This window comes from Candidozyma pseudohaemuli (assembly GCF_003013735.1).
Source record: "Candidozyma pseudohaemuli strain B12108 chromosome Unknown scaffold00001, whole genome shotgun sequence".
NCBI lineage: Eukaryota > Fungi > Ascomycota > Pichiomycetes > Serinales > Metschnikowiaceae > Candidozyma > Candidozyma pseudohaemuli.
In genome coordinates this window covers 382044-406547 of record NW_020194435.1, presented here as the reverse complement: position 1 = coordinate 406547, position 24504 = coordinate 382044, and the positions used below count along the sequence as shown (strand labels likewise).

General features: G+C 47.3%; 9 protein-coding genes across 9 annotated transcripts; 3 read left to right on the top strand and 6 right to left on the bottom strand.

Moving 5' to 3' along the window:
• Nucleotides 1-1200: 1200 nt before the first annotated feature.
• Nucleotides 1201-3252, top strand: CDC5 (polo kinase; the record flags this gene model as incomplete). The annotated part of the gene is made up of 1 exon (XM_024855628.1): nt 1201-3252. The coding sequence occupies one exon, from the start codon at nt 1201-1203 to the stop codon at nt 3250-3252; it is 2052 nt and encodes a 683-aa protein (XP_024715227.1).
• An 86-nt stretch (nt 3253-3338) lies between these two features.
• Nucleotides 3339-3745, bottom strand: RPB11 (DNA-directed RNA polymerase II core subunit; the record flags this gene model as incomplete). Its single annotated transcript, XM_024855627.1, has 2 exons — nt 3339-3648; nt 3693-3745. The coding sequence occupies 2 exons, from the start codon at nt 3743-3745 to the stop codon at nt 3339-3341; spliced, it is 363 nt and encodes a 120-aa protein (XP_024715226.1).
• A 1358-nt stretch (nt 3746-5103) lies between these two features.
• SIN3 (transcriptional regulator) lies at nt 5104-9657 on the top strand (the record flags this gene model as incomplete). The annotated part of the gene is made up of 1 exon (XM_024855626.1): nt 5104-9657. The coding sequence occupies one exon, from the start codon at nt 5104-5106 to the stop codon at nt 9655-9657; it is 4554 nt and encodes a 1517-aa protein (XP_024715225.1).
• Nucleotides 9658-9730: 73 nt separating this feature from the next.
• On the bottom strand, nt 9731-13636 carry C7M61_000170 (uncharacterized protein; the record flags this gene model as incomplete). The annotated part of the gene is made up of 1 exon (XM_024855625.1): nt 9731-13636. The coding sequence occupies one exon, from the start codon at nt 13634-13636 to the stop codon at nt 9731-9733; it is 3906 nt and encodes a 1301-aa protein (XP_024715224.1).
• Nucleotides 13637-14219: 583 nt separating this feature from the next.
• On the bottom strand, nt 14220-15022 carry C7M61_000169 (uncharacterized protein; the record flags this gene model as incomplete). The annotated part of the gene is made up of 3 exons (XM_024855624.1): nt 14220-14798; nt 14842-14937; nt 14981-15022. The coding sequence occupies 3 exons, from the start codon at nt 15020-15022 to the stop codon at nt 14220-14222; spliced, it is 717 nt and encodes a 238-aa protein (XP_024715223.1).
• Nucleotides 15023-15857: 835 nt separating this feature from the next.
• On the bottom strand, nt 15858-16466 carry RRS1 (Rrs1p; the record flags this gene model as incomplete). Its single annotated transcript, XM_024855623.1, has 1 exon — nt 15858-16466. The coding sequence occupies one exon, from the start codon at nt 16464-16466 to the stop codon at nt 15858-15860; it is 609 nt and encodes a 202-aa protein (XP_024715222.1).
• Nucleotides 16467-16561: 95 nt separating this feature from the next.
• On the bottom strand, nt 16562-18541 carry C7M61_000167 (ERMES complex Ca(2+)-binding regulatory GTPase; the record flags this gene model as incomplete). Its single annotated transcript, XM_024855622.1, has 1 exon — nt 16562-18541. The coding sequence occupies one exon, from the start codon at nt 18539-18541 to the stop codon at nt 16562-16564; it is 1980 nt and encodes a 659-aa protein (XP_024715221.1).
• An 801-nt stretch (nt 18542-19342) lies between these two features.
• Nucleotides 19343-19687, top strand: C7M61_000166 (uncharacterized protein; the record flags this gene model as incomplete). Its single annotated transcript, XM_024855621.1, has 1 exon — nt 19343-19687. The coding sequence occupies one exon, from the start codon at nt 19343-19345 to the stop codon at nt 19685-19687; it is 345 nt and encodes a 114-aa protein (XP_024715220.1).
• A 78-nt stretch (nt 19688-19765) lies between these two features.
• On the bottom strand, nt 19766-24237 carry C7M61_000165 (eukaryotic translation initiation factor 3 subunit B; the record flags this gene model as incomplete). Its single annotated transcript, XM_024855620.1, has 2 exons — nt 19766-21888; nt 22071-24237. 2 exons carry the CDS (start codon nt 24235-24237, stop codon nt 19766-19768), a joined length of 4290 nt encoding a protein of 1429 aa, XP_024715219.1.
• Nucleotides 24238-24504: the final 267 nt, after the last annotated feature.

Below are 24504 nucleotides of genomic sequence, written 5' to 3'. Positions count from 1 at the left end.
GCTCCTCCAAGACCTCTTCTGGTGGCTCCTCCAAGAGATCAGCCGTCTACGTTGACGGCGCGTCTCGTGGAAACGGAAAGGGGGGTACTCCTAAATCCGGATACGGTGTCTACTATGGGCCTGGTGACTCGAGAAATGCTGCCGTGTCGTTGGCAGACGTGGATGACGTCAAAACCACAACGCCAACCAACCAGCGTGCTGAATTGCACGCGTTGAAACACGCGTTGGGCTCCGCACTTGATTCGGCTAAACTGGGCGGCGAGAAGTACGAGATCTTCACCGACTCGTCTTACGCAAAGAACTGTGTCGACAATTGGTCTAAGAACTGGGCCAACAATGACTGGAAGAACTCGGCTGGCAAGGACGTGGCCAACAGGGATATCATCGAGGATGCCGTTGGAAAGTACAACGCTATTAACGAGCACTACAAGAGCCAAGGAGAGTCCGAATTAGCAATCACTCACGTGAGAGGACACCAGGGCATTGAAGGGAATGAGCAGGCTGATAGGCTCGCCAACGAGGGTGCTGATAAGATGTAGGTGATTAGGTTGACGGTGGCTTGTGCAACGGCTGCAAACGGGGACTAACCTGGAAAGTCGCAAGATGCACCGAAAATAACCAGCGTTCGAATGAGCCCTGGCTTCGAAGCATCCTGGGCTAAGTGCGACCCATACTGTTTGTTTGTTGACACCATAACTATACCCGATTGGGACATTGTTCACATTCCCTCGAAATCCCCTATGAATTGTCTGAAATTCTCTATGCTGATCCCAACCAGATTTATGTTAACGAAGTTTTAAAAAAAAATGTTTCAGGTTGTAGACGGGCGTTTCAAACGGGCGTGAGAGAGGAAGGTGTAGCAGCCATGGTGAGAAGCCTGCATGTAGGCACTCCATAGAGCCAAAATGTAAATAGAGAATTCAATGCCATTACCGCAAACGTCACTTTTGTAAACAGCGACTCTTCACACCTCTGCCAGGAGGCCTCCGAGCGATTATATTCATTTTTCCCGATCTGTCAGAGCTCTCCTGTAGAGGCCTTCTCTTTCTCAGCCCAAAACATAATATTACTCCGTTGGCACATTGCCTTTTTGGTCAAAAGACGCAAACACATATATATTCGTCTTGCGCCGTATCTTCCCTCAAGCCTGGTGAACCCACTCTTTCATCTCGTACCGTCCAATTTCCCAGCCTCCACGCCATGAGCATCAGGTCCCAGCCTTTACAGCCGCTTAACAGCGGCCACCTTAACAAGGCTAATTTGACTCCAGTCAAGGCCTCCAGAAGAAAGGAGTACGACCTATACCACAACCAGCACTACCAGCCCCAGCATCAAGCTCAGGCCCAAGTTCATCATCAGATTCCTGTGACCGAGCCCCAGCAAGAAAAGCCCAAGAAGAAGAAGGAAAAGCTCCTGGCTCTTTGTAAAACTCCTCCATCGATTGTCAGAACTAGAAGCGGCATTGACTACCGTAGAGGCAACTTCTTGGGAGAAGGCGGCTTCGCCCGTTGTTTCCAAATGAGAGATGCCTCGGGTAGAATCTACGCTGCCAAAACCGTCGCCAAGGCGCTGATCAAGAACGAGAAAACAAAGACTAAGCTTTTGCTGGAAATCAAGATCCACAAATCGCTCAAGCACTCTAATATCGTCAACTTTGTCGACTGCTTTGAGGATGACGTCAATGTCTACATTCTTTTAGAGATTTGTCCCAATCAATCGCTCATGGAGCTCTTGAAGACCAGAAAGAGAGTATCTGAGCCCGAGGTTCGTTACTTCATGGTTCAGATCGTCGGAGCAATCAAGTACTTGCACTCTCGCAGAGTGATCCACAGAGACTTGAAGCTTGGAAACATCTTTTTTGACCCAGACATGAACTTGAAGATTGGCGACTTTGGTTTGGCCTCTGTGTTACCTTCTCTTGAATCGAGAAAATACACCATTTGCGGAACTCCAAACTACATTGCGCCAGAAGTTCTCGGTGGTAAGACCACTGGTCACTCCTTTGAAGTCGACATCTGGGCCATTGGTATCATGATGTACGCCTTGCTTGTAGGCAAGCCACCATTCCAAGCCAAAGACGTCAATGTCATCTACGAGCGTATCAAGAAAACCGACTATTCGTTTCCTCCCGACAAGAAGATCTCCGACGAGGCCAAACAGTTAATCCAGGACTTGTTGAGCTTGAACCCCTTGAATAGACCGTCCATCCACGAAATCTTGGACTACCCATGGTTCAAGGGCCCCTTCCCCAACAAAACCACAGAGGACGCCTTGACGGCCACTCCTTACGGTGTTGGAGAGGTTTCCCGTGCTCAAAGTGCCCTCAATTTTGCCAACGCTAAGACTAGAGCAGGTATCTACACCCCAAAGAGCAAGAACCCCGTGGAGATCTTGAAGCTGGACTTGCAGTCAGACCAACCACGCACGGTATTGCCACAATCCTTGTCTCCAGGTGACACTCGTCTTAAATACCAAGAGGTTGCTGTGCCAACCACTCTAATGAGCGCCCAGAGAAGTACCATGAGAAAGCTCAATTTCCACTCGAAGTTCAACAAGACCATTGTCAAATTGGATCTTTGCCTTCAGGAAACTGCCGACACAATCCGCCGTCTACTGGACCTCACCAGAGAGAGGTCAAAGTTGGAGTTGGACGTCAGAGAGCTTCCCACTTGCGAGAACCCCACGCTTATTTCCAAGTGGGTCGACTACTCCAACAAATACGGTTTCTCGTATCAGTTGAATAATGACGACATTGGTGTTTTGTTCAACGATGAAAACACCATCCTCAAACTTCACGACAGCGATTCGTTCTTTGAATTGATCTACCACGAGAAAGAAGGCTGGGCATGCATCGAAAGCTCGGTAACGAACCCTCCAGCACAGGCCAAGAGACAGCTTGAAATCGTCGACTTCTTCGCCAAGTACATGAACACAAACTTGTCGAAGGTCAGTGAAAACGAGCTGCGCAAACAAGTTGTATTCTTGAGGCGATACACTAGAAACAGCGACTACATCATGTTCGAGATGACCAACGGTAACTTCCAATTCAACTTCAAAGACCACCACAAGATTTGCATTTCTAAAGGCGGACTCGCCATCTCCCACGTCTCGCCGAATAGAGTGATCCAAACGCACCCACTAGTACTAGTGTTGAAGCAAGGTAACTTCCCTCAGACGGAGGTGCCCAACTGTTTGGAGAAGATAGCCATGATTGAAAAAGCCATGAGGGATAAGATTCCCACTAATGTATAATACTACGAATGCATAGATGAAAAGTACCTTTGCTGTAGATTTCCTGTTTTGTACCATGTCAAATGGTGCCTATAATATACAAGTAATTAGTAGTCGTCGTTGTTAAGCAAGGACTTAAGGGCCCATTCGTCCTTGAACTTGGTTTTGAGAACATCCAACTCAGAAATGAGGTTCGAGCAGGCGTTCTTCAAAGCGTCTCTTGGTGTGTAGTCATCGTCCGTCTGGATTCTCAACACAAAGTTGGCAAAAAGTGGGTGCTCCACCTTGTAGGCAGCAAAGATGACTCTGTCGTCCTTAGCAAGCTGAGATCTCAACAAATTAGCTAGCGTGTGATCCTCTCTCTCGATCTTGATGATGGCAGCATTGGGCACCTTTGTGTCTGGGATGATTTTGATTCTGTGGTTAGCGTAATTAATACCAAAATATAAGCAAGTACATACTTCTCAACACCATCAGGCAAGATGAACAACTCGAATCTGTCTGGAGCGTTCATGGTGGCAACAAGGACAGAGGTGTTGAAGGTGAAGTTTTCGTTTCGTTCAAATTTCCTGCAGGAGGGTACCAGAGGAGGAGCCGAAGAGGTGATGTTCAGAGCTTTGCCAGGAAGGGAAAGGGTAAAGGTTCAACAGAGTTCTGTAGGCATTAAGGGATGGCATACGTGTCGAATCGACTAATTTTTTTGGGCAATTGGGAGGTTTGTGATTTATGAAGGTGGGTTCAAGATGTCATGGTTTGCGTTTTTCGCACCCACGACGTAAAGAGCCAGCATTTCTGTGAACATGGGAAGCACAGTCTAAAAGAGCAAGTGTAAAAAGACCATTTTGGAAGAGTGATGCCTCCATACTCAACGGGAGCTGTTTGTTTGAATCTACGGTGCTCATTTATGTCGAAAAGCTTCGAATCATCGTTCTACGTCTTGACTCCGTCTGACCATGCTATCAGACGGGTATAAGGCTGCTACCATAAGAATAAGAGTTACAAATGGTCCGAAGGACTTTCAATAACCGACAAGAATGGCAATCACAAAGGAGACCATCAATATGACCCCACCGCCATCAACGAAGACTATGGATCAAAACCAACGGCAAACCCGGCTATTCTCGGTTTCTAGCCGAAGATGCCCATACTTCATCTTCATCATCTTCCTCATCGATCAATCCCACGTCAATCTGGGCACATGCTTTCGTCTGCCATGAAAACACCCCAAGCTGGAAAAAGTCAGTTTCAATGGGCGTGAGGTATCTCCCCCATTTTCAGACAGTCATTCTCCACCTCTCTCAAGCACAGCCATCGGTCCGTACCGCGTCCTATCTTATCTCTACAAGCCCCGCTGCTTTACAGATCCAATTATTACACCATCTCACTGAACAACCCCAAAACTCAAAATGTTCAATTTCCAACCCATCCACCACCCATTGGCTTACTCACTTATCAGCCAGAGACCTGCGTCGTATTACCGGGCCGGTCCAGGAACAACAAACACCCCACCCGCCATCTGCAGTATGCCGACTAGAAAAAACCTTTTCCTCAGCCGGGCCCAAAAAGCCCAACCTGAAAACCCTCCGTTTTCTTCACCTGCAAAATTTCTAAAATTCTTGCCGTAGTAACAGGTGACCTTCGCTTAGCGTGGGCTGGCGCTTATACCACGCCTGCACAGAACCGACCAATGCATCTCCCTCCTCGCTCACCGAAAACCAGCCGGGGTTACCCGCCCCAGGCAGCCATACGCACCGCTCTCGAGTTGTCAATTGACATCCAACCCTGCAACTACACCCTGGTCCATTAAAGCAAAAGCGTACCTGCTTTTTTCAACATCTCCATCCACAGTAATCCTATTCAGCAGGTCCAGTCATGACGAACCAGCAGGACCGCTGGTCCAACCAGGGCATCCCGCTAGGCCAGCCCTTCAAGTATGTTTTACCATCCAGCGACATCACGCCCTATACTAACAGCAGCCGCCAAAATCCGCCTGTTTTGCCACCCCCTGCCACGTTGGAGGCAGGCGGCCAGCCCTTTTCGCCGTTCCCTAACCTACCTGCTTTGGGCAACAGAGCCAACACCTCCTCAGGGCACGTTTTCACCATCCCATCCATCAGCTCCAACGACGACAGAAGACCCTCGGGCGGCCAGCCTACGTCTTCGCTGCAAGGCCAGGCCCCTCAGGGCTCTTCGCAAGGGCCCCACCTCCCTCACGTCCAGGGCTTCTCTTCGCTCCCTCAGAACCCACCTAGACCATCCAACTCCATCTACAACATCACCAACCGCGATCCACCGGAGGAAAAGGTCAAGGAGGAGCCCCAGCCGCAGGGACAGCCCCAGCAGCAGCAGCAGCCTCCACATCAGTCGCTGCCACAGACCCAGCCTGCCGCTAGCCAGAAGCTGCAGCCACACGGTTCTCACGATCCCCAGCGCACAGCCCTGGCACCTCTGGGCACCCAGGAGCAGCAGGCTCAGGGTCCTATCGGCCCAGCTTCGCAGCCACAGGGTCCTCTTCCACCTGGCGTGTTGAACCGGTCATCATCTTCCAGCGCCTACAGACCATTGAACGTGAAGGATGCTTTGTCCTACCTTGACCAGGTGAAGATCCAGTTCTACAACCAGGCAGACGTGTACAACAACTTCTTGGATATCATGAAGGATTTCAAGTCGCAGAGCATAGACACCCCGGGCGTCATCGATCGAGTGTCCACCTTGTTCCGTGGCCATCCCAACTTGATTCAGGGCTTCAACACGTTCTTGCCACCTGGATACCGGATCGAATGCTCCTTAGACCCCTCTGACCCTAACCCGATCAGAGTGACTACCCCAACAGGCACTACGACAAGACCAAACATGAACCTTCCACCCCAGCAACAACAGCAGCAGTGGAACGCCGAGCAAATGCTCCCTCACCAGTTGCAACAGTTCCCAACCGATCAGCAACAGCAGCAACCTGGGGCCGGTGGTCAGGTCGAATTCAACCATGCCATTTCTTATGTCAACAAGATCAAGACGAGGTTTGCAAACCAGCCAGATATCTACAAGCAATTTTTGGAAATCTTGCAGACTTACCAGCGCGAACAGAAACCTATTGGTGAGGTTTATGAGCAGGTCACCCTGCTTTTCTCAAGCTCTCCTGACTTGCTTAACGACTTCAAACAATTTTTGCCTGACAGTGGGAACCAGCCGCTCTTGCAACCACAGAGGTCTCACGACGGTCCAGCTCTTCTAGCTCAGGCTCAGGCTCAGCCTCATTTGCAGCATGTCGATAAACCACCTTACTTTCCAGGTAATAACGGATCACAGTTGCCACCTTTAGGAAATTTCCAACCCGCCGCTGGCGGCCCTATGATGAACGGAGAGCAACAGTATCGTGCTCACTACGAAATGCCACCCCAAGAAATGGTTATGCAAGGTGGTGCTATGATGCACGAGGACATGAGAAGACGATCCGAGCAACTGGCTTATGAGAACAACTACAATGAGGAGGCTCAATACTCAAGTATGCGTGCCGGTGTTCAGCCTTCTGCAAACAAGCTGAAAAACGGTACTCCGGGTGCTCCGACTGTGCTCACTAAGAACGGCACCAAGATCAACCCAACGTTGGTTCCTGGTGTACCAGAACCCGTCCCACCAACGGCCGCCGTCAGACAATCCTCCTTGCTGGAAGAGTTGGGTTTCTTTGACAAGGTCAAGAAGGCTATCGGAAACAAGCAATCCTACAACGAATTTTTGAAGTTCCTCAACTTATACTCTCAGGATATCATCGATAAAGCCACTTTGATCGAGAGAGTCGACTATTTCCTCGGCGACACTCACCAAGACTTGCTTAACTGGTTCAAGCAATTCGTGGGTTACAAGGAAGAGACACAACATATCGAAGATATCACCTTCAAGAAGCATCAAATCGAGCTTTCCCTTTGCAAAGCTTATGGTCCTTCGTACAGACAATTGCCAAAGGTTGAAACCTACATGCCCTGCTCCGGCAGGGATGAGATGTGTTGGGAGGTTCTTAATGACGAGTGGGTGGGTCACCCAACTTGGGCTTCTGAAGACTCTGGTTTCATTTCTCACAGAAAGAATCAATACGAGGAGATTCTCTTCAAGATTGAGGAGGAGAGATTGGAGTTTGACTACCACATTGAAGCCAACTTGCGCACCATCCAAACACTAGAGACGATCGCTAACAGAATCGCAAACATGACAGCTGAGCAGAAGGCAAACTTCAAACTTCCGCCTGGCTTGGGACACACCTCTCAGACTATCTACAAGAAGGTCATCAGAAAGGTTTATGACAAGGACAGAGGTTTCGAAGTCATCGACGCACTTCATGAAAACCCTGCTATTGCTGTGCCTGTTGTTTTGAAGAGATTGAAGCAGAAAGATGAAGAGTGGAAGAGAGCCCAGAGAGAGTGGAACAAGGTTTGGAGAGAGATGGAACAGAAAGTTTTCTACAAATCTCTCGACCATTTGGGCTTGACATTCAAACAAGCAGACAAAAAGCTTCTCACTGCCAAGCAGCTTGTTAGCGAGATTAGCACGGTAAAGGTCGAGCAACAAAACAAAAGGGTTCATCCATTGACGCCAAAGCCTCAGGAACAGCTTGACTATGTTTTCGAAGACTTCGATGTGGTCTATGACATCATCAAGCTTGCCGAGTTCTATATTTTCCATTCATCCAACTACTCCAGCAGTGACAGGGATAAGTTGGGCGCCTTCTTCAAGTACTTCATTGGTTTCTTCTTCGGCATCAGCCAAGAGACGATCGAAGAGGCATTGACAGCAAGATCCAAGGAGGAACGTGGTAAAGAGGAAACCAAGAATCCTGAAGATATTGGCACTCATGCAGAGCAGAATGGCACCGTCGAATCGAACAACACAAAGAAGCGTAATCGTGACCAAGACTTGTTGCGTGATGTGTTGAAGAAGCAATCCAAGAGCAGAAAGGAGGAGAAGGATGCCTCCTCAGCTAGTGAGTCCGAGGAGCCCGATCTTGTCGATGAAGTCGAGAAGTCCGGAGAATTGTGGATCAGAACAGCGTCATCTAACTTCTCTCTCGACGATATGTCAAGAGAACATAAGCGTGACAGATTCAACTTCTTCTGCAATACCACGATATATGTGTTCTTCCGTCACTTCAGAACCTTATACGAGAGACTCGAGGAGATAAAGGGAATGAATGAAGAGGTTGCTAAGGAAATCAGCGCTAGGAAGATCCCTCAGTTTGCTAAAGACCTTAACCTTGTCTCGCATCAGCTTGAGGAAATGGGCGTTCAGATGGTGGGCTTCAAGGATTGCTACAAGCAAGTGTTGTCTTTGACAGAAAGGTTACTTGATGGTGAAATCGAGCACCAGTGGTTTGAGGAAAGTTTGCGTCAAGGGTACCGCAACAAGGCTTACAAGTGCTACACCATTGACAAGGTTGTTCAAGCTCTTGTGAAGCATATGCATACGATAATTACTGACTCCAAGACTTCGGAGATGGTGGTGTTGTTTGAACAAGACCGTAAAACACCAGCTTCTACAGCGAAGGATCAGATTTTGTATCGTATGCAAGTGAGGTCCCTCATGAGCAACGAGGAGAATATGTTCAAGATTGTTGTCAAGGAGCCTGAGAACTCGGTCACTATTGAATTTGTTGCTCTTGATGATTTAACGATTAATGATCATGAGAATGCGGAGGAAAGCTACAATTACTACGTCACTTCTTATGTCATGTCTCACCCAACTGAAGGTGTTCCAGCCTCCAAGATCAATATGCCTTTCCATAAGGCATTTATCGATGCTGTCGAGGAAGAGCAATGCGAGGGCAAGGCTTCATCTGACCTCAGAGTATCCATTTGCGAAAACTCATACCGTTTATTCTTTGAGCCTGGTGCTCACGATGAGTTCACAGCAAATTCTGTTCAGCAAAAACAGAAAGAACCCACATCTACCCCAGAAGAGAAGATTGAGACTTTCAAGAAATTGTTGGATGATGAGGAGTTTGGTTGGAAAGCTAACCTCAGTGAAGAGCAGAGCGAGAAGCTTAGTCTGAATTTCGACATTCTTCTCAAGAAGGGTGCAACAGAATACAGAGGAATCGCCAATGCCGTCGAGGATGTCGAGATGAAGGATGCTGACGAGACTACCGAAAAGCCCGAAAGCAAAGATGACGAGGAAGAGGATGGGGAGACACTCAAGCAAGAGGATAAAAAATCCGCTGAAGAATCTTCAAAGGGAGACTCTGAGACCACCAAGGTGAATCCCGATACCACAGTGGATGCCGACACTACTATTTTCCATGACCCAAATGACACGACCATACAGCAGGACGTTAATGAAACCACAAATGAGGAGGTAACAATCAATGCCGGTGCTGATGAAGACGAAGGTGCTGACACGACTGCTCCCGAGGGCGGAGCCCAGGATAATTCTACGGCTTAAGTCGAGGTGTGGAAAAAGCAGTGGTTTGTAACATAGAGATCTAAAAAGTTTGTAATGATGGTTGATTTGTAGTCTATCTAAATAGTGTTCCTTCCGCTGCTGCTCTTGCAAGACGTTCGGTAGCAATTGTGTGAGCAAGCCTTTCTCTCTGTTCAACACGTTTAGCGACGAATGCCTTCTCATCTTTGATAAGCAAAAGCCGGAGAATGATGTTTTCAGCTGAAGTCTGAGCCACCAATGGATCAGACAGAAGCTCCCTGGCCTCTTTCGCTGCACGTGCTCTTGCTTGAGCAGTGGCATTGGCTCGTATCGTCAGGCTCCGAGCAATAGAACCAGCTCTGCTCCTCAAACTAGCGGTATCGGCGTCTGGGTGATTCGAGATGAAGACGTTGTTTTTGTCACGAAGCATTTGTAGGTATGCCGGGGAGAGTCTCTCCACCTCTTGTACGAGGAATGCAGAGTTCTTGTCGTAGTAGACGGGTATGAGCAAAATCGATTGGTATTGCTCAGTCTTGAGATCGTAGATTGGTGGACCATTACCTTCGTTATGAAAGAAGTCGAGGCAAAGGAAGTGAAGCCAAGCAATGACAGTTTCGATTTCATTATTCGTAAGAGTCTTGCCAAAACCGAGGGTACTCATAGAACTAGTCACATTTGCCATGGCAGAGGAGACAGCAGACTGCCAACCAGATGCCATCAAATTGCCAGAGCTACCACCAGCCTTCAACTTCTTTAATTGGGCTATGCGAAGTGCCTTGGCACTGGCAAGTTTGGGTAGCAACAACTCATCAGCACTTGCTACGACGATATTCCAAGCCTCTAACATGACTTTATGCAAAAGATCCTTAGTAAGATACTGCGCCAACACCAGCAAGTTCATGTTCAAATAATTGTAAAGGGGTAACATAGCCTCGTCCATCTGTTCCTGTGAAGGCTTTACATTTCCACTGGTACCACAGACCGATTTAAGAGAGTTTCTGGAAAAGCAGAGCTTGATAAACTTGGAGAATTTGGCAACGATAAGCTTTGTAATGCGCTCAACGCTCCGCTTCAAAGCTCTATGTGCTCGGCCCATTGCGAAAATGGCATCCTCCCTCTCACTTTCCACTGCAATCTCAACCTGAATCCTTCCTTGAGGATCAAGATCTAGGAAGACCTCTTGTGGGATTCCATCGTGCTTGAATTTCCTAGGCTCTAACTGCATCAACGCACGGCCGCAAACCGCATGAGTTCCAAGCTTCTCTTCCCAGACAGTCGCCGACATCGTCAAAGAAGAATTGGCGGCCAATGTGAGCTCCACCTCTTCATCCCACTCAGGGTTTTCGCCGTCAAGAGATCTCGTTTTGACAATTGTCTTTCTAGCTTTTGTGTCGACAAGTGTAAGATAAGGGCGTATGCTCGATCTGTCCAGTGCAGATCGAAGCTCTTCAGCTTTGACGACTCTGAGGGATATGATGTGGTTTGTGTATGATTTGCCTGAGTTTGGATCATACTTTGCCATGTACAGCGACACCTCTTCAGGATTGAGTAATTCCTCAAGTTTACCTAGCTGCGTGATCAAAGCGTCAATATTGTTGAGTCCAATACATGTACGCGAGGTAAAATTGAATGGTTCTTCGACCTCCACTTTTGAATTGTTCAAGTTGTAGCTTGCAACTTTACTTTTGACTTCAGCGAACCAACCGTTTGTCTCAGGAACATCGGGGGTCTTCTCCAACACCTCTTCGTTCAAGTCCTCCATGATCATCTCACTCATCCGGCTCGAATAAAGCAATGCACAGTTGGAGATACTCTTCATCAACATAGTGTAAACCTTGGCTACCTGAAACCTGTCTTGCCAGTCTAATCCTTTGAGAATCAGGAGGTAATGCTTGATGAACGTGAAAATGTCGTGCACGGACGTGCTGTACTTCTTTTGATCATTTTCAATATCAATAGGCTCAAAAGAATCTTCCTCAATAGCTTTGATTACGAAGTCACGGATCTTGTTACCACTCTCGGCAACCCAAGCTTCGAGATGCGGGTAGAAGAATTTCTCGAGGTTGAAATTGAAGGTTGCATTCTGAGGAGACACCTGGCCATGTATGCTTCTAATCTCCCGAAGAGACTTATATGCTTCTAGAGCATCTCCGTAGTTCAAGAATTCACCTCTTGCCTTTGTATTGGCGGCTATGTGCTTCAAGACGTTCTTAGCGTCGGAAGCGAACATACCTGTAACGACAGCAGCATAGGTTTTACTAACATTGAGGAAACCTAAGAGAGGGTTCTTGTATCGCTTTTGAAGCGTTCTGATATTGTCGACAAGGGCGTCAGAAATGTCAATGATATGCAAAATGGATAATGAATTGTCTCTTGGTAACGTCTTGAGAACTTCGGCATACAGAGATTCGGATATTCTCAAAAGGGTACGTGTTAGTTTTCTTTCCCACTTTGAGCTAGCTCCCGATTCAGCGAGTCTGCCAAACAAAACGTCAGATTCGACGAAGTCACCAAGGAATGCAAGGTAAGGACCAAACTTAGGCTTTACAGTCTTGCTCATGATTATGGATAGACAGTCCTTTATACCGTAGAAGGTTTCACTGTAAGTGTATCCCAAGAACTTCAACCATTGGTCTTGGTCCTTTGCACACCACGAAAGCTTCTCTTCCCAATCAAGCTTGCCATGTGATTCAACAACCTGCTTACAAGACATGAGAACCTTCTTGGTCATTTCTAGGTCGATTGGGCCCAACTCTTTGTCTTTCTTTTGGAAGAGCGGGTCTATAAGGATTCCTGCCAAATGAGCTGCGCTGAATAAGCATACAGCACGGGTAGGGAAATCCACACGCCAGACTCTAGCACAAGCGTTGAGAATTTCCTTGGACTTGTTTGAAAGAAGCAGGACGTCGTCTTCAAGAAGCATTGAATTAGGATTAGATGTCTTCAGTTTGTGGTTGAGAAGACAGAGCTTAGTCAATATGGTATAGTAGTTTGATACAGCCGCCGAAGGAGGCATGATATAGAGCTCCAGACCGGCTGGTAATGCAGGGTTGGGTAAAAGCTTCATAGACGACGGCACGGGGTACTTCTTGTAGAGTTGCTGGCAGAAAGCCAGTTCCCTTTCTTTCCAGTTCTCATAAGCTGCATGGGAGGAGAACTGTTTTGGCGAGTACTTGCCAATGTCTTTGTTGAGGTAGAAGAGAGCTTGGTCCACGTCCTTGTGGAGCGTCTTCTGAGTGACCGTAGGCTTCAACCGAAGAATGTCGTTCTGTAACTGTGCCAGGTCCTTTCCAAACAACTCCATAATGAGGTTCACTGAGGAGCGATCCATGTCAGAGACCTGGCAGGATGGTTCTTGGTAGTGAACATTGTCAGCGCTCTTGGAGTTTGCCTCAGGCTTTGCAGGCTTCAACGCAGCCTTATGTTCCTCCAATTTAGCCACCAACGCGTCTCTATTTTTATCCCTCTGGACCAATGACGATATGATCTTAATGAACTCGTCCGTTTGCTGAAATACTCTCGAGCTGATTTCCTCATTGGGGATCAGGCCGACTTTGAGCACCTCTTTATTGGCAGCAGAGACAAACTTCATCACCAAAATGTCCACATTGTTTGCTCTCTTCACGTCAGCCTTGAACGACGGAGCAAGCATGTCGCCGTAAAACCTCAACAAGGACCTTCTTGTGAGGTCATCGTGGTGGCTCTTCTTCATGGCAATACTGTTCAACTTGGCCTTGAGGTCCTCGATCAAATAACCGGGAAGAGCACAGTCTGGCTCCAATTTCGAAAACCTCGACTTTCGATCAACATTACGCCTCAGCGGCGATGGGCTGGGCCGAATAGTCTGGTAGAACCTCGCCTCACATATGTATTCAAGCAAGAGCACCTTGAGGACCAGCTCATATAGCTTGTTAAAATCAACGGATTCAAGCAGCTTATCCTCCACAGTCAGCTTGAGGGAATCCAGACGAGGTCCGGGGTCCACGTGCTTGGGGATCATTCGTGTTGTTTTTGTCGAGGTGTTCTTACTTTGAAGCTATGTGGTTGTAGACGGCATATGGAGATGGTGTTTATGCTCCTCTAGCATGCGCTCGCGTGGACAACCAGACGAAGAATATTCCGATTACGGTGATTTGGAGAGGATGGTGAATTATTTTATTTTTCGGGAATTTTGTGTTGGAGCTGATTAGTGATGTTGGGAATATTACTGGTTTACCGTTTGCTATGATTGTTTCCACTTTGGAAAGTATATGGGTATTGTGGGCTTGCAGCTATCCGCATTGTGACGATTTGCGGCCATTCTGGGCATCGTCGGTGTTGTATTTCGGCAGGTGAATAAAAAAAAAAAAAAATCGAATGATGGAAGATGATGATTTGAAACAAGGTTCAACTCTCATTTAAAAGAAACGGTATCGACTTTTGTGGATTTGGATCCTTCACGCTAGAATCCACCCACATAAACTACGTCAATTGTATAGTACAACATAGAGTCTTCCAACCCCACAACTTGTACTCATTCTCTCCTCTCAGATGTGCTGCAATTATCGTATTCAATACATTAGTCGGTACAGTATAATACATGTCTAGTCGTCGACATCGCTGATCTCGCTGTCGTCCGAAACTACCTCCCGTTTTAGGTTGGGCTTTACCTCCTCCTCGCTAGTGCTCACGGTTCCTTCCTTGTGACCGTTCAAAAGTTCGTCGTCCTTGATGAAGTGGTCGCCAAGAATCTTGTTCATCTCGAACATGCCTACCAGCAGCTTTTTGAACACGTTCTTCAACTTTTCGTCACAATGGATCTTCCGCTTGTCCAGCTGGTCCTGGAGGTTATTTGCCTTGATGTACGCCCACATCTGCTTGACAACCTGCGGCCGGCTCAACCGCTCACTCTTGACAACTTCCTGAAGCTGCGGAGAGAGCACAAGCTCCTGATTGAAGGCCGTGTTGGGAGTTTTGCCTGTTCTTTTTGAAACCTTCTTTTTGACCACTTTGGAAGAGCCACCCCGCCGGGTTAATGGTCTATTATTCTCGGACCGCAGCAACTTCTGCGCAAGGAGGTGGTCCTGATACTCCCTCTCCTTCTTTTCCTCATCGTCCTTCTTATTATCCTTTTCGTCTAGGAGCTTATAGTACCGTTGTAGAATGTAGTTGTTCATCTCTTTCTATTGGTTAGCGGAATTTCAAGTCAAAGTCGTAAGTACATACCTTGTGGGGAAGCAAGTCCACGGCGAATAGCTCTTGGAGAGCATTTCTGATCCTCTTCACTGTGATTTCTTCTAGGTCGGCGACACTGAGGATAGCCTGGCGTTAGCATTGTCTAAGAACAAAAGCAATTCCAACATACGTCAATCATAGGCCGGTAGTGTTCCGGGTCGTAGGTACTCATCTGGAATGGTTTACTCCATCTACAGCATTTGAGACATGGAGTTGCGAATGTATCGAACCCGTCTCTGTGCAGGTCGCCAATTTAGCAGACCATTGTGATTTTAGACTGTCCTGGACGGATCTCGTGACGGTGATTTGCTGGTGACTCATGAGGTTTTATTACGATTTTGTCAAATTTGGGTGTTTTGAAATTCGGGTGAAGGGTGTATCGGGTGGCCTGGCTTGAGGTAGGGAGTGTACGTAGAAACGTCAAACCGGGGGACTTCCGAAAGGAAAAAGGAAATATTTTCATTCGATTTCGGAAGTGCTGTCTCATGTTTGACTGAAGGAATTGAATATCACGAGGAACGAGATTTTAATGTTTATTTGGGTATGCTGTATCAGGTTATGTACGGTGCTGTAAGGGTGCAGTAAGGGTCTGCGTCCGAATATTGTTAGACCGATTTAACGGACATGCAAAATTAAGCTTTTAGTATTAGCGAGGGAAGATATGTTTTTATAATCGTATGACTTTAGTTGCTAATACATTAACCAATCGGCGAAATGTTGGGATGCATTTCTGCGGAATGTTCAAAAAATGAACCTTGTCCCTTGCATACCAAATGGACATTTCTCTTTCGACTGAAAAGCGCCTGAAGTTTTTCACATTTACGATTCATTTTAATATGCCTCTCTTCGTATGAAGGTGAAATCTTCATCCATCAACTTTGGTCATGGCTTTCCTCAAACTGGTAATTTACCCACCCAGAGCTTCTACAAATCAGTAATTTCCAATGCCTTAATTGCTATGATACAGATGCGATGCCGGTCGAGCCACTCAAACCTGTCGGGCGTGCTCAAACCTGAGAGTTCTTCAAGTTACGCTTGTGCTGCAACTCATTCTTCTTCACCAACTTCTTTCTCTCAGCACGCTTCAATGTTCTAGGGTCAATCAACTCATCTGGAGTACCCTTGACCTTCTCATCAATCTCCACCAACCACTGGTTGTCCAAGTCCTTGTTCTTACCTTTGTAACCCCACTTAGGAACCCACTCGCCAGTAGCCTCGTCATAAACCATCTTACCATCCTTGGCCTTGGCCTTGATGCCCTTCTTAGCAGCAAACTGCTCCCATTTCGTAGGTGGCTTGGCCTTTGGAATGGCCTTTTCTCTAGGTAATGGTGTGCTTGGCTCAGGCAATTGTATAAGGGTCATGGTAGAGTCTTGGCCCGCAGAGGTACCTTGAGCGTCTGTGGTGGTCTTCACGGGCAAGGACAAAACCTGGTTGATTAAGAGCTGCAAATTGTCTCTGGTGACAGCAGCCAAATGCTGTTCCTTCTGCTCGGGATCCTTCAAAAGGGCGTTGTCCAAAGGGTTTGGATCAAACGTGGCCAAGTTACCGAGATCATATGTGTTAGGAATAGGTTTCTTCACCGTAACTGGCTTGAATTCTTTTTGGTCAGACATGTTCGGCAGTGATTGATAAAAATGTCCTGGCTGAGATGCCTTAGAGATGCGCATCTCTGATAAAAAAAAGTGTGCGTGCAAAACTCATATCACCTCTAGCGATTCAGAATCTGCGCACTTCTCCATATCCAGACAGAGAAGATAGCCATGAAACCAATGGCGCCACCCGCAATGAGATAATGCTTGAGATTCTCAAAATCAGTAGTATCAGGATGCGTTTCGAGACCTGGTGTCGAGATGCTGGGGGTCTTGGCTGCGTCGACCAATTGGATGAAGAGTTCGTGTAATGATGTGGTCCAGGAACTCGAAATGTGGAGTGGAGAGCTTAAGAATAGATCTCTTGTATAATTTTCGGGCTGCACATCAGATCTTTGTTGTTGCTTGTCGAGATCAGCTTTCAAGGCAACAAACACTGAAGGGATCTCATCTAGGTAATTCAGGAACTTCTTGCGAAGGTCCACGAGGTACTGAAAGGAGTCTGGATCAGAAGAGTCGTAGGTGTAACAGATAACATCACACTTATCAAGAACACTTTTGTTTTCAAGAATGGCCGGCTCAAGCTGACCAAGCTCCTCAAGGATGAGATAACATTGTTTTCCGCCTCGAAGCTCGATATCTTTGACACATATTTTTGGTTGTATGGTGGGCGAGTAGTACTCACTGAAGGTACCTCTGATAAACTGCTCAAGAAGTGAGGTCTTTCCAGATTGCGGACCACCCACAACAAAGCAGTTGAACACATTTCTGTCATTGACAGGACTGCGATACTGCTTTCCTTGCTTTTGTCTAAGCTTGCGCTGCTTTGTTACTCTTATGGCTTTGGTGGAGTTTCCCTCGTCAAAGCCCAAGTAGGCCAAGTATTCCAAGGTAGTTTTGTGGTCAAGGAAAGTCGTTAAGTTCCACTGAGCCAACCACCCTTGCAACGAAACATAGCCTCTTTCATTGCAAACAATGGACGATGGAAAGTTTGACTCCTTCCAGAGCTTGGGAATTCCTGGTGTAGGCAAGAATAAATTAGAGAGTTCCTCTTCATTCAAACCACCGTCATTGTCCTTGTCAAACTTTAAAAACAAGTCAACAAAGAAACGGTAGCCGATAGGACTGAGCTCAACACTGGAGTGCTCGGAAACCTCGATGCTTGGAAAAAGAAACTTATCATTCAACGAGAGCGAGTTGGTGTACTGGAAGGCCCGTAGTATGCCCCATATTGTTTCATGGCGGCCCTTCTCGGCATACATCTTATTCAATATGATAAACGCATTTTCCGATATGCCCTTTGGGTCACCTTCAGACGGAAGGATCACACTGCTTAGACTGAGCACGATGTCGTCGAACTCCTCTTGTGAAGCCGGATGTCCAAAGCACTTTGAATGAAGGTCTGAGAATTCCTGGAAAGAAAGGTATCCATCCTGGTCTGCGTCACACAAAAAGAAAACACGCTTGAGTGCCTCCACGGCAGCAGGTTTCAAGTTACCCTCTTTAGAGTCAAAGATAGGCGAGATGGGGTGTGTCACTGCTCTTTGGCAAAGATAGAAAGCGTCCACGACATTGGCACTTGTTTTAGCGCTACATCTCACACACGCCTCGATCTCCTTGAATTCGTTGATGAGAGGAACGAACTCCTCAGCGTTCTGCTGCTTGAACGATAGAGGCTTTTCACTCAGACCGTGTAGATCGCTTTTGTTAGCACACACTATCACAGGCAAATTGACACCCAGAGCACGGAAGAAAGGCATCCAGTACAACAGGATCCGTTCATACGTGTAATGGTCCAGGTACACTAGAAGTATGACATCTGCTTGTTTGAGCTCCTTATTGAGCGTCATGCGGTCAGAGGCCAGGGTATCGACAATGACGGTTGTTGATGGAATATAAGGCAGAAGAGACGATGTGGAACTGTCAATTTCTGAGTCCTCTGATATCAGATCGCTCATGGCGACATAGTCATCTTTGGATATGGTGACTGAAGGTATGATGCTCTGAACTGAAGGGACGTATTCACCTTTCACTAAGGACGCTAGTAGAGTCAGCTTGCCTACGGCATCGTCACCGCAGATGACAATTCGTAGCGACATCAATGGCTGTTTATGGTGATGGTGTTATTGTAGGTGTAGTTGAAACAAGGCTGCGAAATCTAGTAGTGCAGTCCAGGTGAGCTGGAGGTGTTGACCTAGTGGGAAGAAGTAGTGATGGGGAGATGGAGGGTGATTTTGAAGTCGATTTTTCATCTTTTCTGCTGTATTCGTGATATGAAATGTTTACATTGTTTGTCACATTGGACTTTGCGTGATGTGTATCGGTAGAGAGCACCCAGTAGAACAAGCACCAGTGATATTCAGATTGGCTTCAGATTTTTCGAGACATGTTTTCGAGATGTTGAAGAAGAAAATAAAGAGAAGTTGCCCCATTGAGTACGTGATTACTCATCAAAAATTGTGTGGTTGTTACAGATGCTTGACGAACAGCCATGGAGAAGAGTACCAGTGCAACTACCATAACATCAGACCGCTTATACAAATATTCCTTTCTCCTTATTTTAACACATTGAAACAGCAAAATTGACCGAATCCATTAAACTTCTCCAATATATTGATTATGGCTTCGATGATGGACCCTTCCCATCCGAGTCAGTTTTCGCAGCCATTAGTCAACCACCCATCCCACCATCCACCGTACATTTCTTGATAAACTCCAACAGATCAAAAAAACTCAAAAGCCTAGAATTCAAAATCCCTCTATAAAGATCGCTTTTGTCTCGAAGGGCCGATTCCCCCACCATTTCCTTCATTCCTCTGACCCACCCGGTGGTGTCTGCACACCATCACTAAGCAGCATCTTTGATTTGTCGCAGCTTCAAAACCTCCAACTACACATTTATGTTACGATTCGTGCCCAGATTAGCTCTCAGAGCTCCGCTCAGACTCTCTAGCAGACAGCTTCCGCTAGCGCTGAGGCAACCTGCGCTCCGGATGTTCCTGACTGTGGAACCTATGGGTTCTTACGAACAGAAGATCTACGATATCTTGAAAAACCACTTTGACCCGCTGACATTGCAAGTTCGGGACATTCTGGGTGGCTGCGGCTCCATGTTTGCCATCACGGTTGAAAGCTCCCAATTCAAGGGAATCCCCATGATCAAACAGCACCGTTTGGTCAACGAGGTGTTGAAGGACGAAATCGCCCAATGGCACGGTCTTCAGCTCAAGACCAAGGCCGCCTAGTCGGACCTCCAAGAAACCAGCATATTTATTGTAAATAGAATCCTAGTCGCATTACCATTAACTGTATAATCTATGCACTTACTCGACCAACTCCTCGGTCTCCTCAATGATCTCCTCCTTGATCTCCTCGACAATCTCGGCCTCCACGTCGTGGTCCTCCACCTTCTTGCCCGCGTGCTTGGCACGGTACTCCTTCCATTCTTCAAGGAGTCTACGGCGCAACAAGATGGCCTCTCTGGTGGCAGCATCGGCCTCCATGGCGTCAATCTCGTCAAACTGGGCGCTGTACTCACGCAACTGCTTCTTGACCTTCTTCTGGTCGGCAGCCGTAAGCATAGAGGCGGGTCTGGGTCTCCAGATGAAGTCCTTGAACTGGTCCATCGAGTCGTCTCTCAACTGCTCACCAGTGAACTCGTACAATCTGTAACCATTCTCGATAGCGTGCACCCAGGAAGAAGACCAGGCAGCAACGGTTCTTCCAGATGGATCCCAGGAGATGTTGGTCATACCGCCGAACTTCTCGCCCTTGAGCAACTTGACTGTAGGCTTCTTGGTGGTCTCGTCCTCGAAGTTGGTGTCGTAGAATTCCAACTCACCAGAAGACTTGGCGATGGTAGCGACGACAATGTATCTGCCTCTAGGCGACCAACTGAGTGTGTTGGAGTGCTTGTTCTCGACCTTGGAGAGAACTCTGAACTTGGCTGCCTTGTTCTTGGTGGCAGGCTCTGTCGAGTAGAAAGAAACCAGGTTCTTTGGAATGGCTGGGTTGTTGTTACCGTCATCCAACCTGCTGATGGTGACGAATCTATCGGAAACTGGCTCCCATGCGAAATTGATACACACGTCCTTCAACTCCAACTTCTCAACAGGAATGTCTCTCTCTGTGGTTCTGAAAAACTCAAGGTTGGAGAAGAACGTCTTACCGGACTTGGTGTGACGGTCGACCTTCACACACAAGAATTTACCCTCGTCCTGCCAGTGCATCTTACAGTCGCTGACCTGGAACAAGTTGACGGTTCTGAGAACTCTTCTGGATGGAATTTGCATAAGAGCAACTCTGGCGGTCTGGTTGGCTGTTTCTGGGGTCCAGTAGGACAAGACGTGCTCGCCGTGCTCCTCTCTGGAGCCCAACAAATGGACACCAGCTGGAGCCCACTCAAAGTCGACAACACCGTCGATCTTGACCAACTTCTTGTCCAACAACTGGAAAGAGGGGGTCTCGTAGACAGCCAAGGCGTCTGGGCCTTGACGACAACAGTACTTGTCATCGAAAGACCACTTCACAAGAGGCCATGGCATGTCTTTCTGGTTCTCCAAGTGAGGAGGCAAAGCGAATGTTCTGGCAACCTCAGCAGTGGTCAAGTCCCAAATGACCAATTTGTGGCCTTCAGACTCAGGACCGAATGGGAAGTTAGCAGCCTCCTCGGCGTTGGTAGGCATAGTGATTGGGGCAGGAGACAAGGTCACCATGTACTTCTCGTTGGGAGAAAAGTCGATCAAACGAACCTGTGGGTGCACGAATTTGCTGACACTGTCAAAGTTGGCACCACCCCAGGACTGAACACCCTGTGGGTGAATCGAGAACAAGTAGGTACCCTTTGGAGAGAACTTGGCGTACTTGGAAGTGAAGCCCTTTCTTGGCTCGGTAACGGCCTTGGGGTCAACCTTCTTGTTGGTCCAGTAGACACCGACGGTTTCAGAAAAGTGCAAGGCAGCCTGGTCACGACCAGCGTCATCTTGCAACCAAGACTTCAAGTAACCGGTCTCCTTCATTGGAGGCACCTCTGGCTCAACGAACTCGTCGGCAACGTTGCCCTCGTTACAGTATCTCTCAACATCAGCAAACTTGTTGACAAGCAACTTGTGCTTGGCATCGAAAGGCTTGTTGTGGAAGGTCAGAACAGCTGCATTAGCGCTCTCTGGCTTCTTGTACTGAACAAAAATGTAGCCCTTGGTCATGTTGTCCTCGACTGGAAGGTACAAACCGGCCTCGCCCTCGACAATTTCGCCGACTTTGCTCAAAAACTTTCTCAAAACTTTCTCCAACAATGGAGCTTTAGAAGCTGGGGCCTTTGGAGTACCGTCCACAACCACGTAGTTGTCGAGCCCCAAGTCGGAGCTGACGGCGTACTTGGCCTCCAAATCAGAGAAGTCAAGGTCATCGACAGTGACTTCCTTCTCAAGTTCCTCGTAGGTAGGAGCTGGCATGTTTTTTTTGGAGAAGCTTGTTGATCTAGCCTGTGTAGCTTTGGAAAATTTTTCTAGTATGGTGAGGTGCACGGGTGCGCAGAGCAGTGTAGCGTGTTTTGCAGCCAAATGATATTAAAAGTACGTCATTGCTTGACCATGCCAACATTAATTTTTTTTTTTCAAGCATTTTTACCCACGGCTTCTCTGAGACGATCAATTTCTTCCTCGAGTTCATTAAACCTCCTCTTCGCCAGTCTATTCTCGTAGACCCTAGCTTCACGTTCTGCTTTCCACCTAGCTGTGAGCTCCTCAAGCCTAAGGTCGTATTCAGGAGTGCCATCTCCTTTTTCATTTTGCCTGGAAAGCTTGTCGTTTTGTTCTTCTAGTTGCACAATTCGCTTGCTAAGTTGATCAATGTGCTGCTCGTTTTCTTTCGCTCTCTGCTCTCTTTTGAGCAAAAGAGTGATATGATCGTCAACAGAAAGATCAGCTGCCTTAGCAAAATACTGAAACAACATCTTGTGACACTCAAGTAGATCCGAAATCACATCGTCAGAATAGTCCAGAATCAATGCATCGCTTTTACTGAGGAAATCCTTGATCGTCCTGATCTTCTCGATCGGCTCGTTGATGGAACTATCGTCAACCAAGCGATCAAACGTATCAGCAAGTTTGTTAAGCTGATCTATATCAAACTGATAAAGCTGGTGGAACCTGGCCTTGGCGTCCTCATCAATGGTGGGCTGCACAATCTCCTCATCAAGATGAGCATCTTGCAATTTCTCAGTGAGAATGTCGATGTTGCCTTGAAGTTTATTTTTTGCCTGATTGAGTTCTTCAACCTGGTAAGAGAGCCTGGTCTTCTCTGATTGAAGCTTGCGTTGCTTCTCAACAGCTGTGTTGAGGCTGATCTTCACATCCTCTAGCTCAGATACCTGATCTCGAAGCGCTAGCTGTTCTTTTTTCCTATTATTGAGCTGTGTTGTTAGAGATGTGATGGTCGAGCTCATGCTTTGTTTCGTCAGCTTAAGCTCCATCTTCAACTCCTCATGCAAGCGGAAAAGGTCATCGTATTCCTGGCGAAGATCATCGACCTTCCTGCTCTCCGAGTTGGCGTAGGTATTATCCACCACGGAGCTCTGTCTGCTGGAGTCTTCACGCTGGTTGATTTGCCTCTGAAGATCATCAATCATAGCCTCGTATTTGTTGAACCTCTCCTCGACATCCTTGCCAAATTTGTGGGGTGTGACATCCACAGCTTCCTGAAGCTCCTCGACCTTGAGTTCAAGATCACTGTATTTGGCCTTCCATGAGGCAATCTCCTCTGTCTGCTGGCCTAGAAGCTTTTCAGTCAGTCTTGCTTCGGTTTCATATACCTGTATCTTTTCTTCAAGATCTGCCACTTCCTGACGCGAGCTCTCTGAGTCTATTAGGGATCGAAGCAAGGGAACCGCCAGGTTTATGTAAGATGCAGAATCATGGTGCTGGACTAACTTCTCTGGAATACCAGAAGCCAGAAGAAGCTTCGAGATCTCGTCCTTCAAATCCTCGAAAGAATTGTGCAACTGATCGGCCCTCTGGTCTGCTTGACGCCACTTCACCTGACTTTCCTCTAGGTTAGCATACAAGTCTTCCACCAAGGTCGACATTTCCTCGTTCTCCTGTCGAAGTTTTGCCACAGTCAGTTCTCTCTCCTCCCATGTTTCGTGAAAATCGGTGATGTCTCCGGCGTCAATCTGCTTCTTGTCGATCAAGTCTTGAAGAAACTTGTCGTAGAGCTTCAACTGAATCTTGCAGTCTGTGAGCTGCTTCACCAAGTCCTCATGCTTTTGTGTCGATGAAGAGTCGACTACAGTTCCCAAATTGGACCTGTTGAGAGCCAGAGCTTTCCTGATAGAGCTGATACTTCTCTCTCCGTTTGTCAGAAGCCACAGCAGGAGCTTTCTTGCGTTTTGAGTAAACTTCCCGTCATCGAGGTCAATGGCCAAGTCAAATTGGGCCTTTGTGTCGTTCATAAATGATGAGTTCTGGAAGTCCTGACTATTCATATCCTGGCTGGAACGTGTTGAACTCTGGAAGCTCACCTCAGCTTTGGGTGGTGACACAAAAGGTGACAGTGTTGGTCTGTTTGGGGAGCTTCGAGAAAACAATTTTGAAAACGATTTCCTCACAACACTCTCATTTGCAGCATCGTCGGACTCGTCAAACTCAGATTCGTCTTCTGTTTGGTGACTTGGTGCAGCTGATCTGGATGGATCTGTAAGAAACGAACTCAGCTGAGTCAGTGGCACCAGCGACTCAAGCGCTCGATTGCTATTGGCTAGAAAGCCAGATTTTGCCTCTTCTGCAAGGCTTGTCATAGCGGCTTTTGTGTGAAGTTATAGCAAACGGGTAGTGGTTGTAGCGTGGTGATGTTTACTTTTCGCACCCATATACCCAAATACCCCAGACCAGGCATCGGGGAGAGGTAAGGTGATTTTGGCAGGTCCAGAAAGATAACAGTAAGAAACCCTTCTATAAATGGTGATAAGATTAAAGAAAAATTCGAGATAAGTGAGAATTCTGTATTTTTTGTGACACTTTGCATGGTATTCAGTATGGATCCAACGTCATGTTTCGCAGCCAGT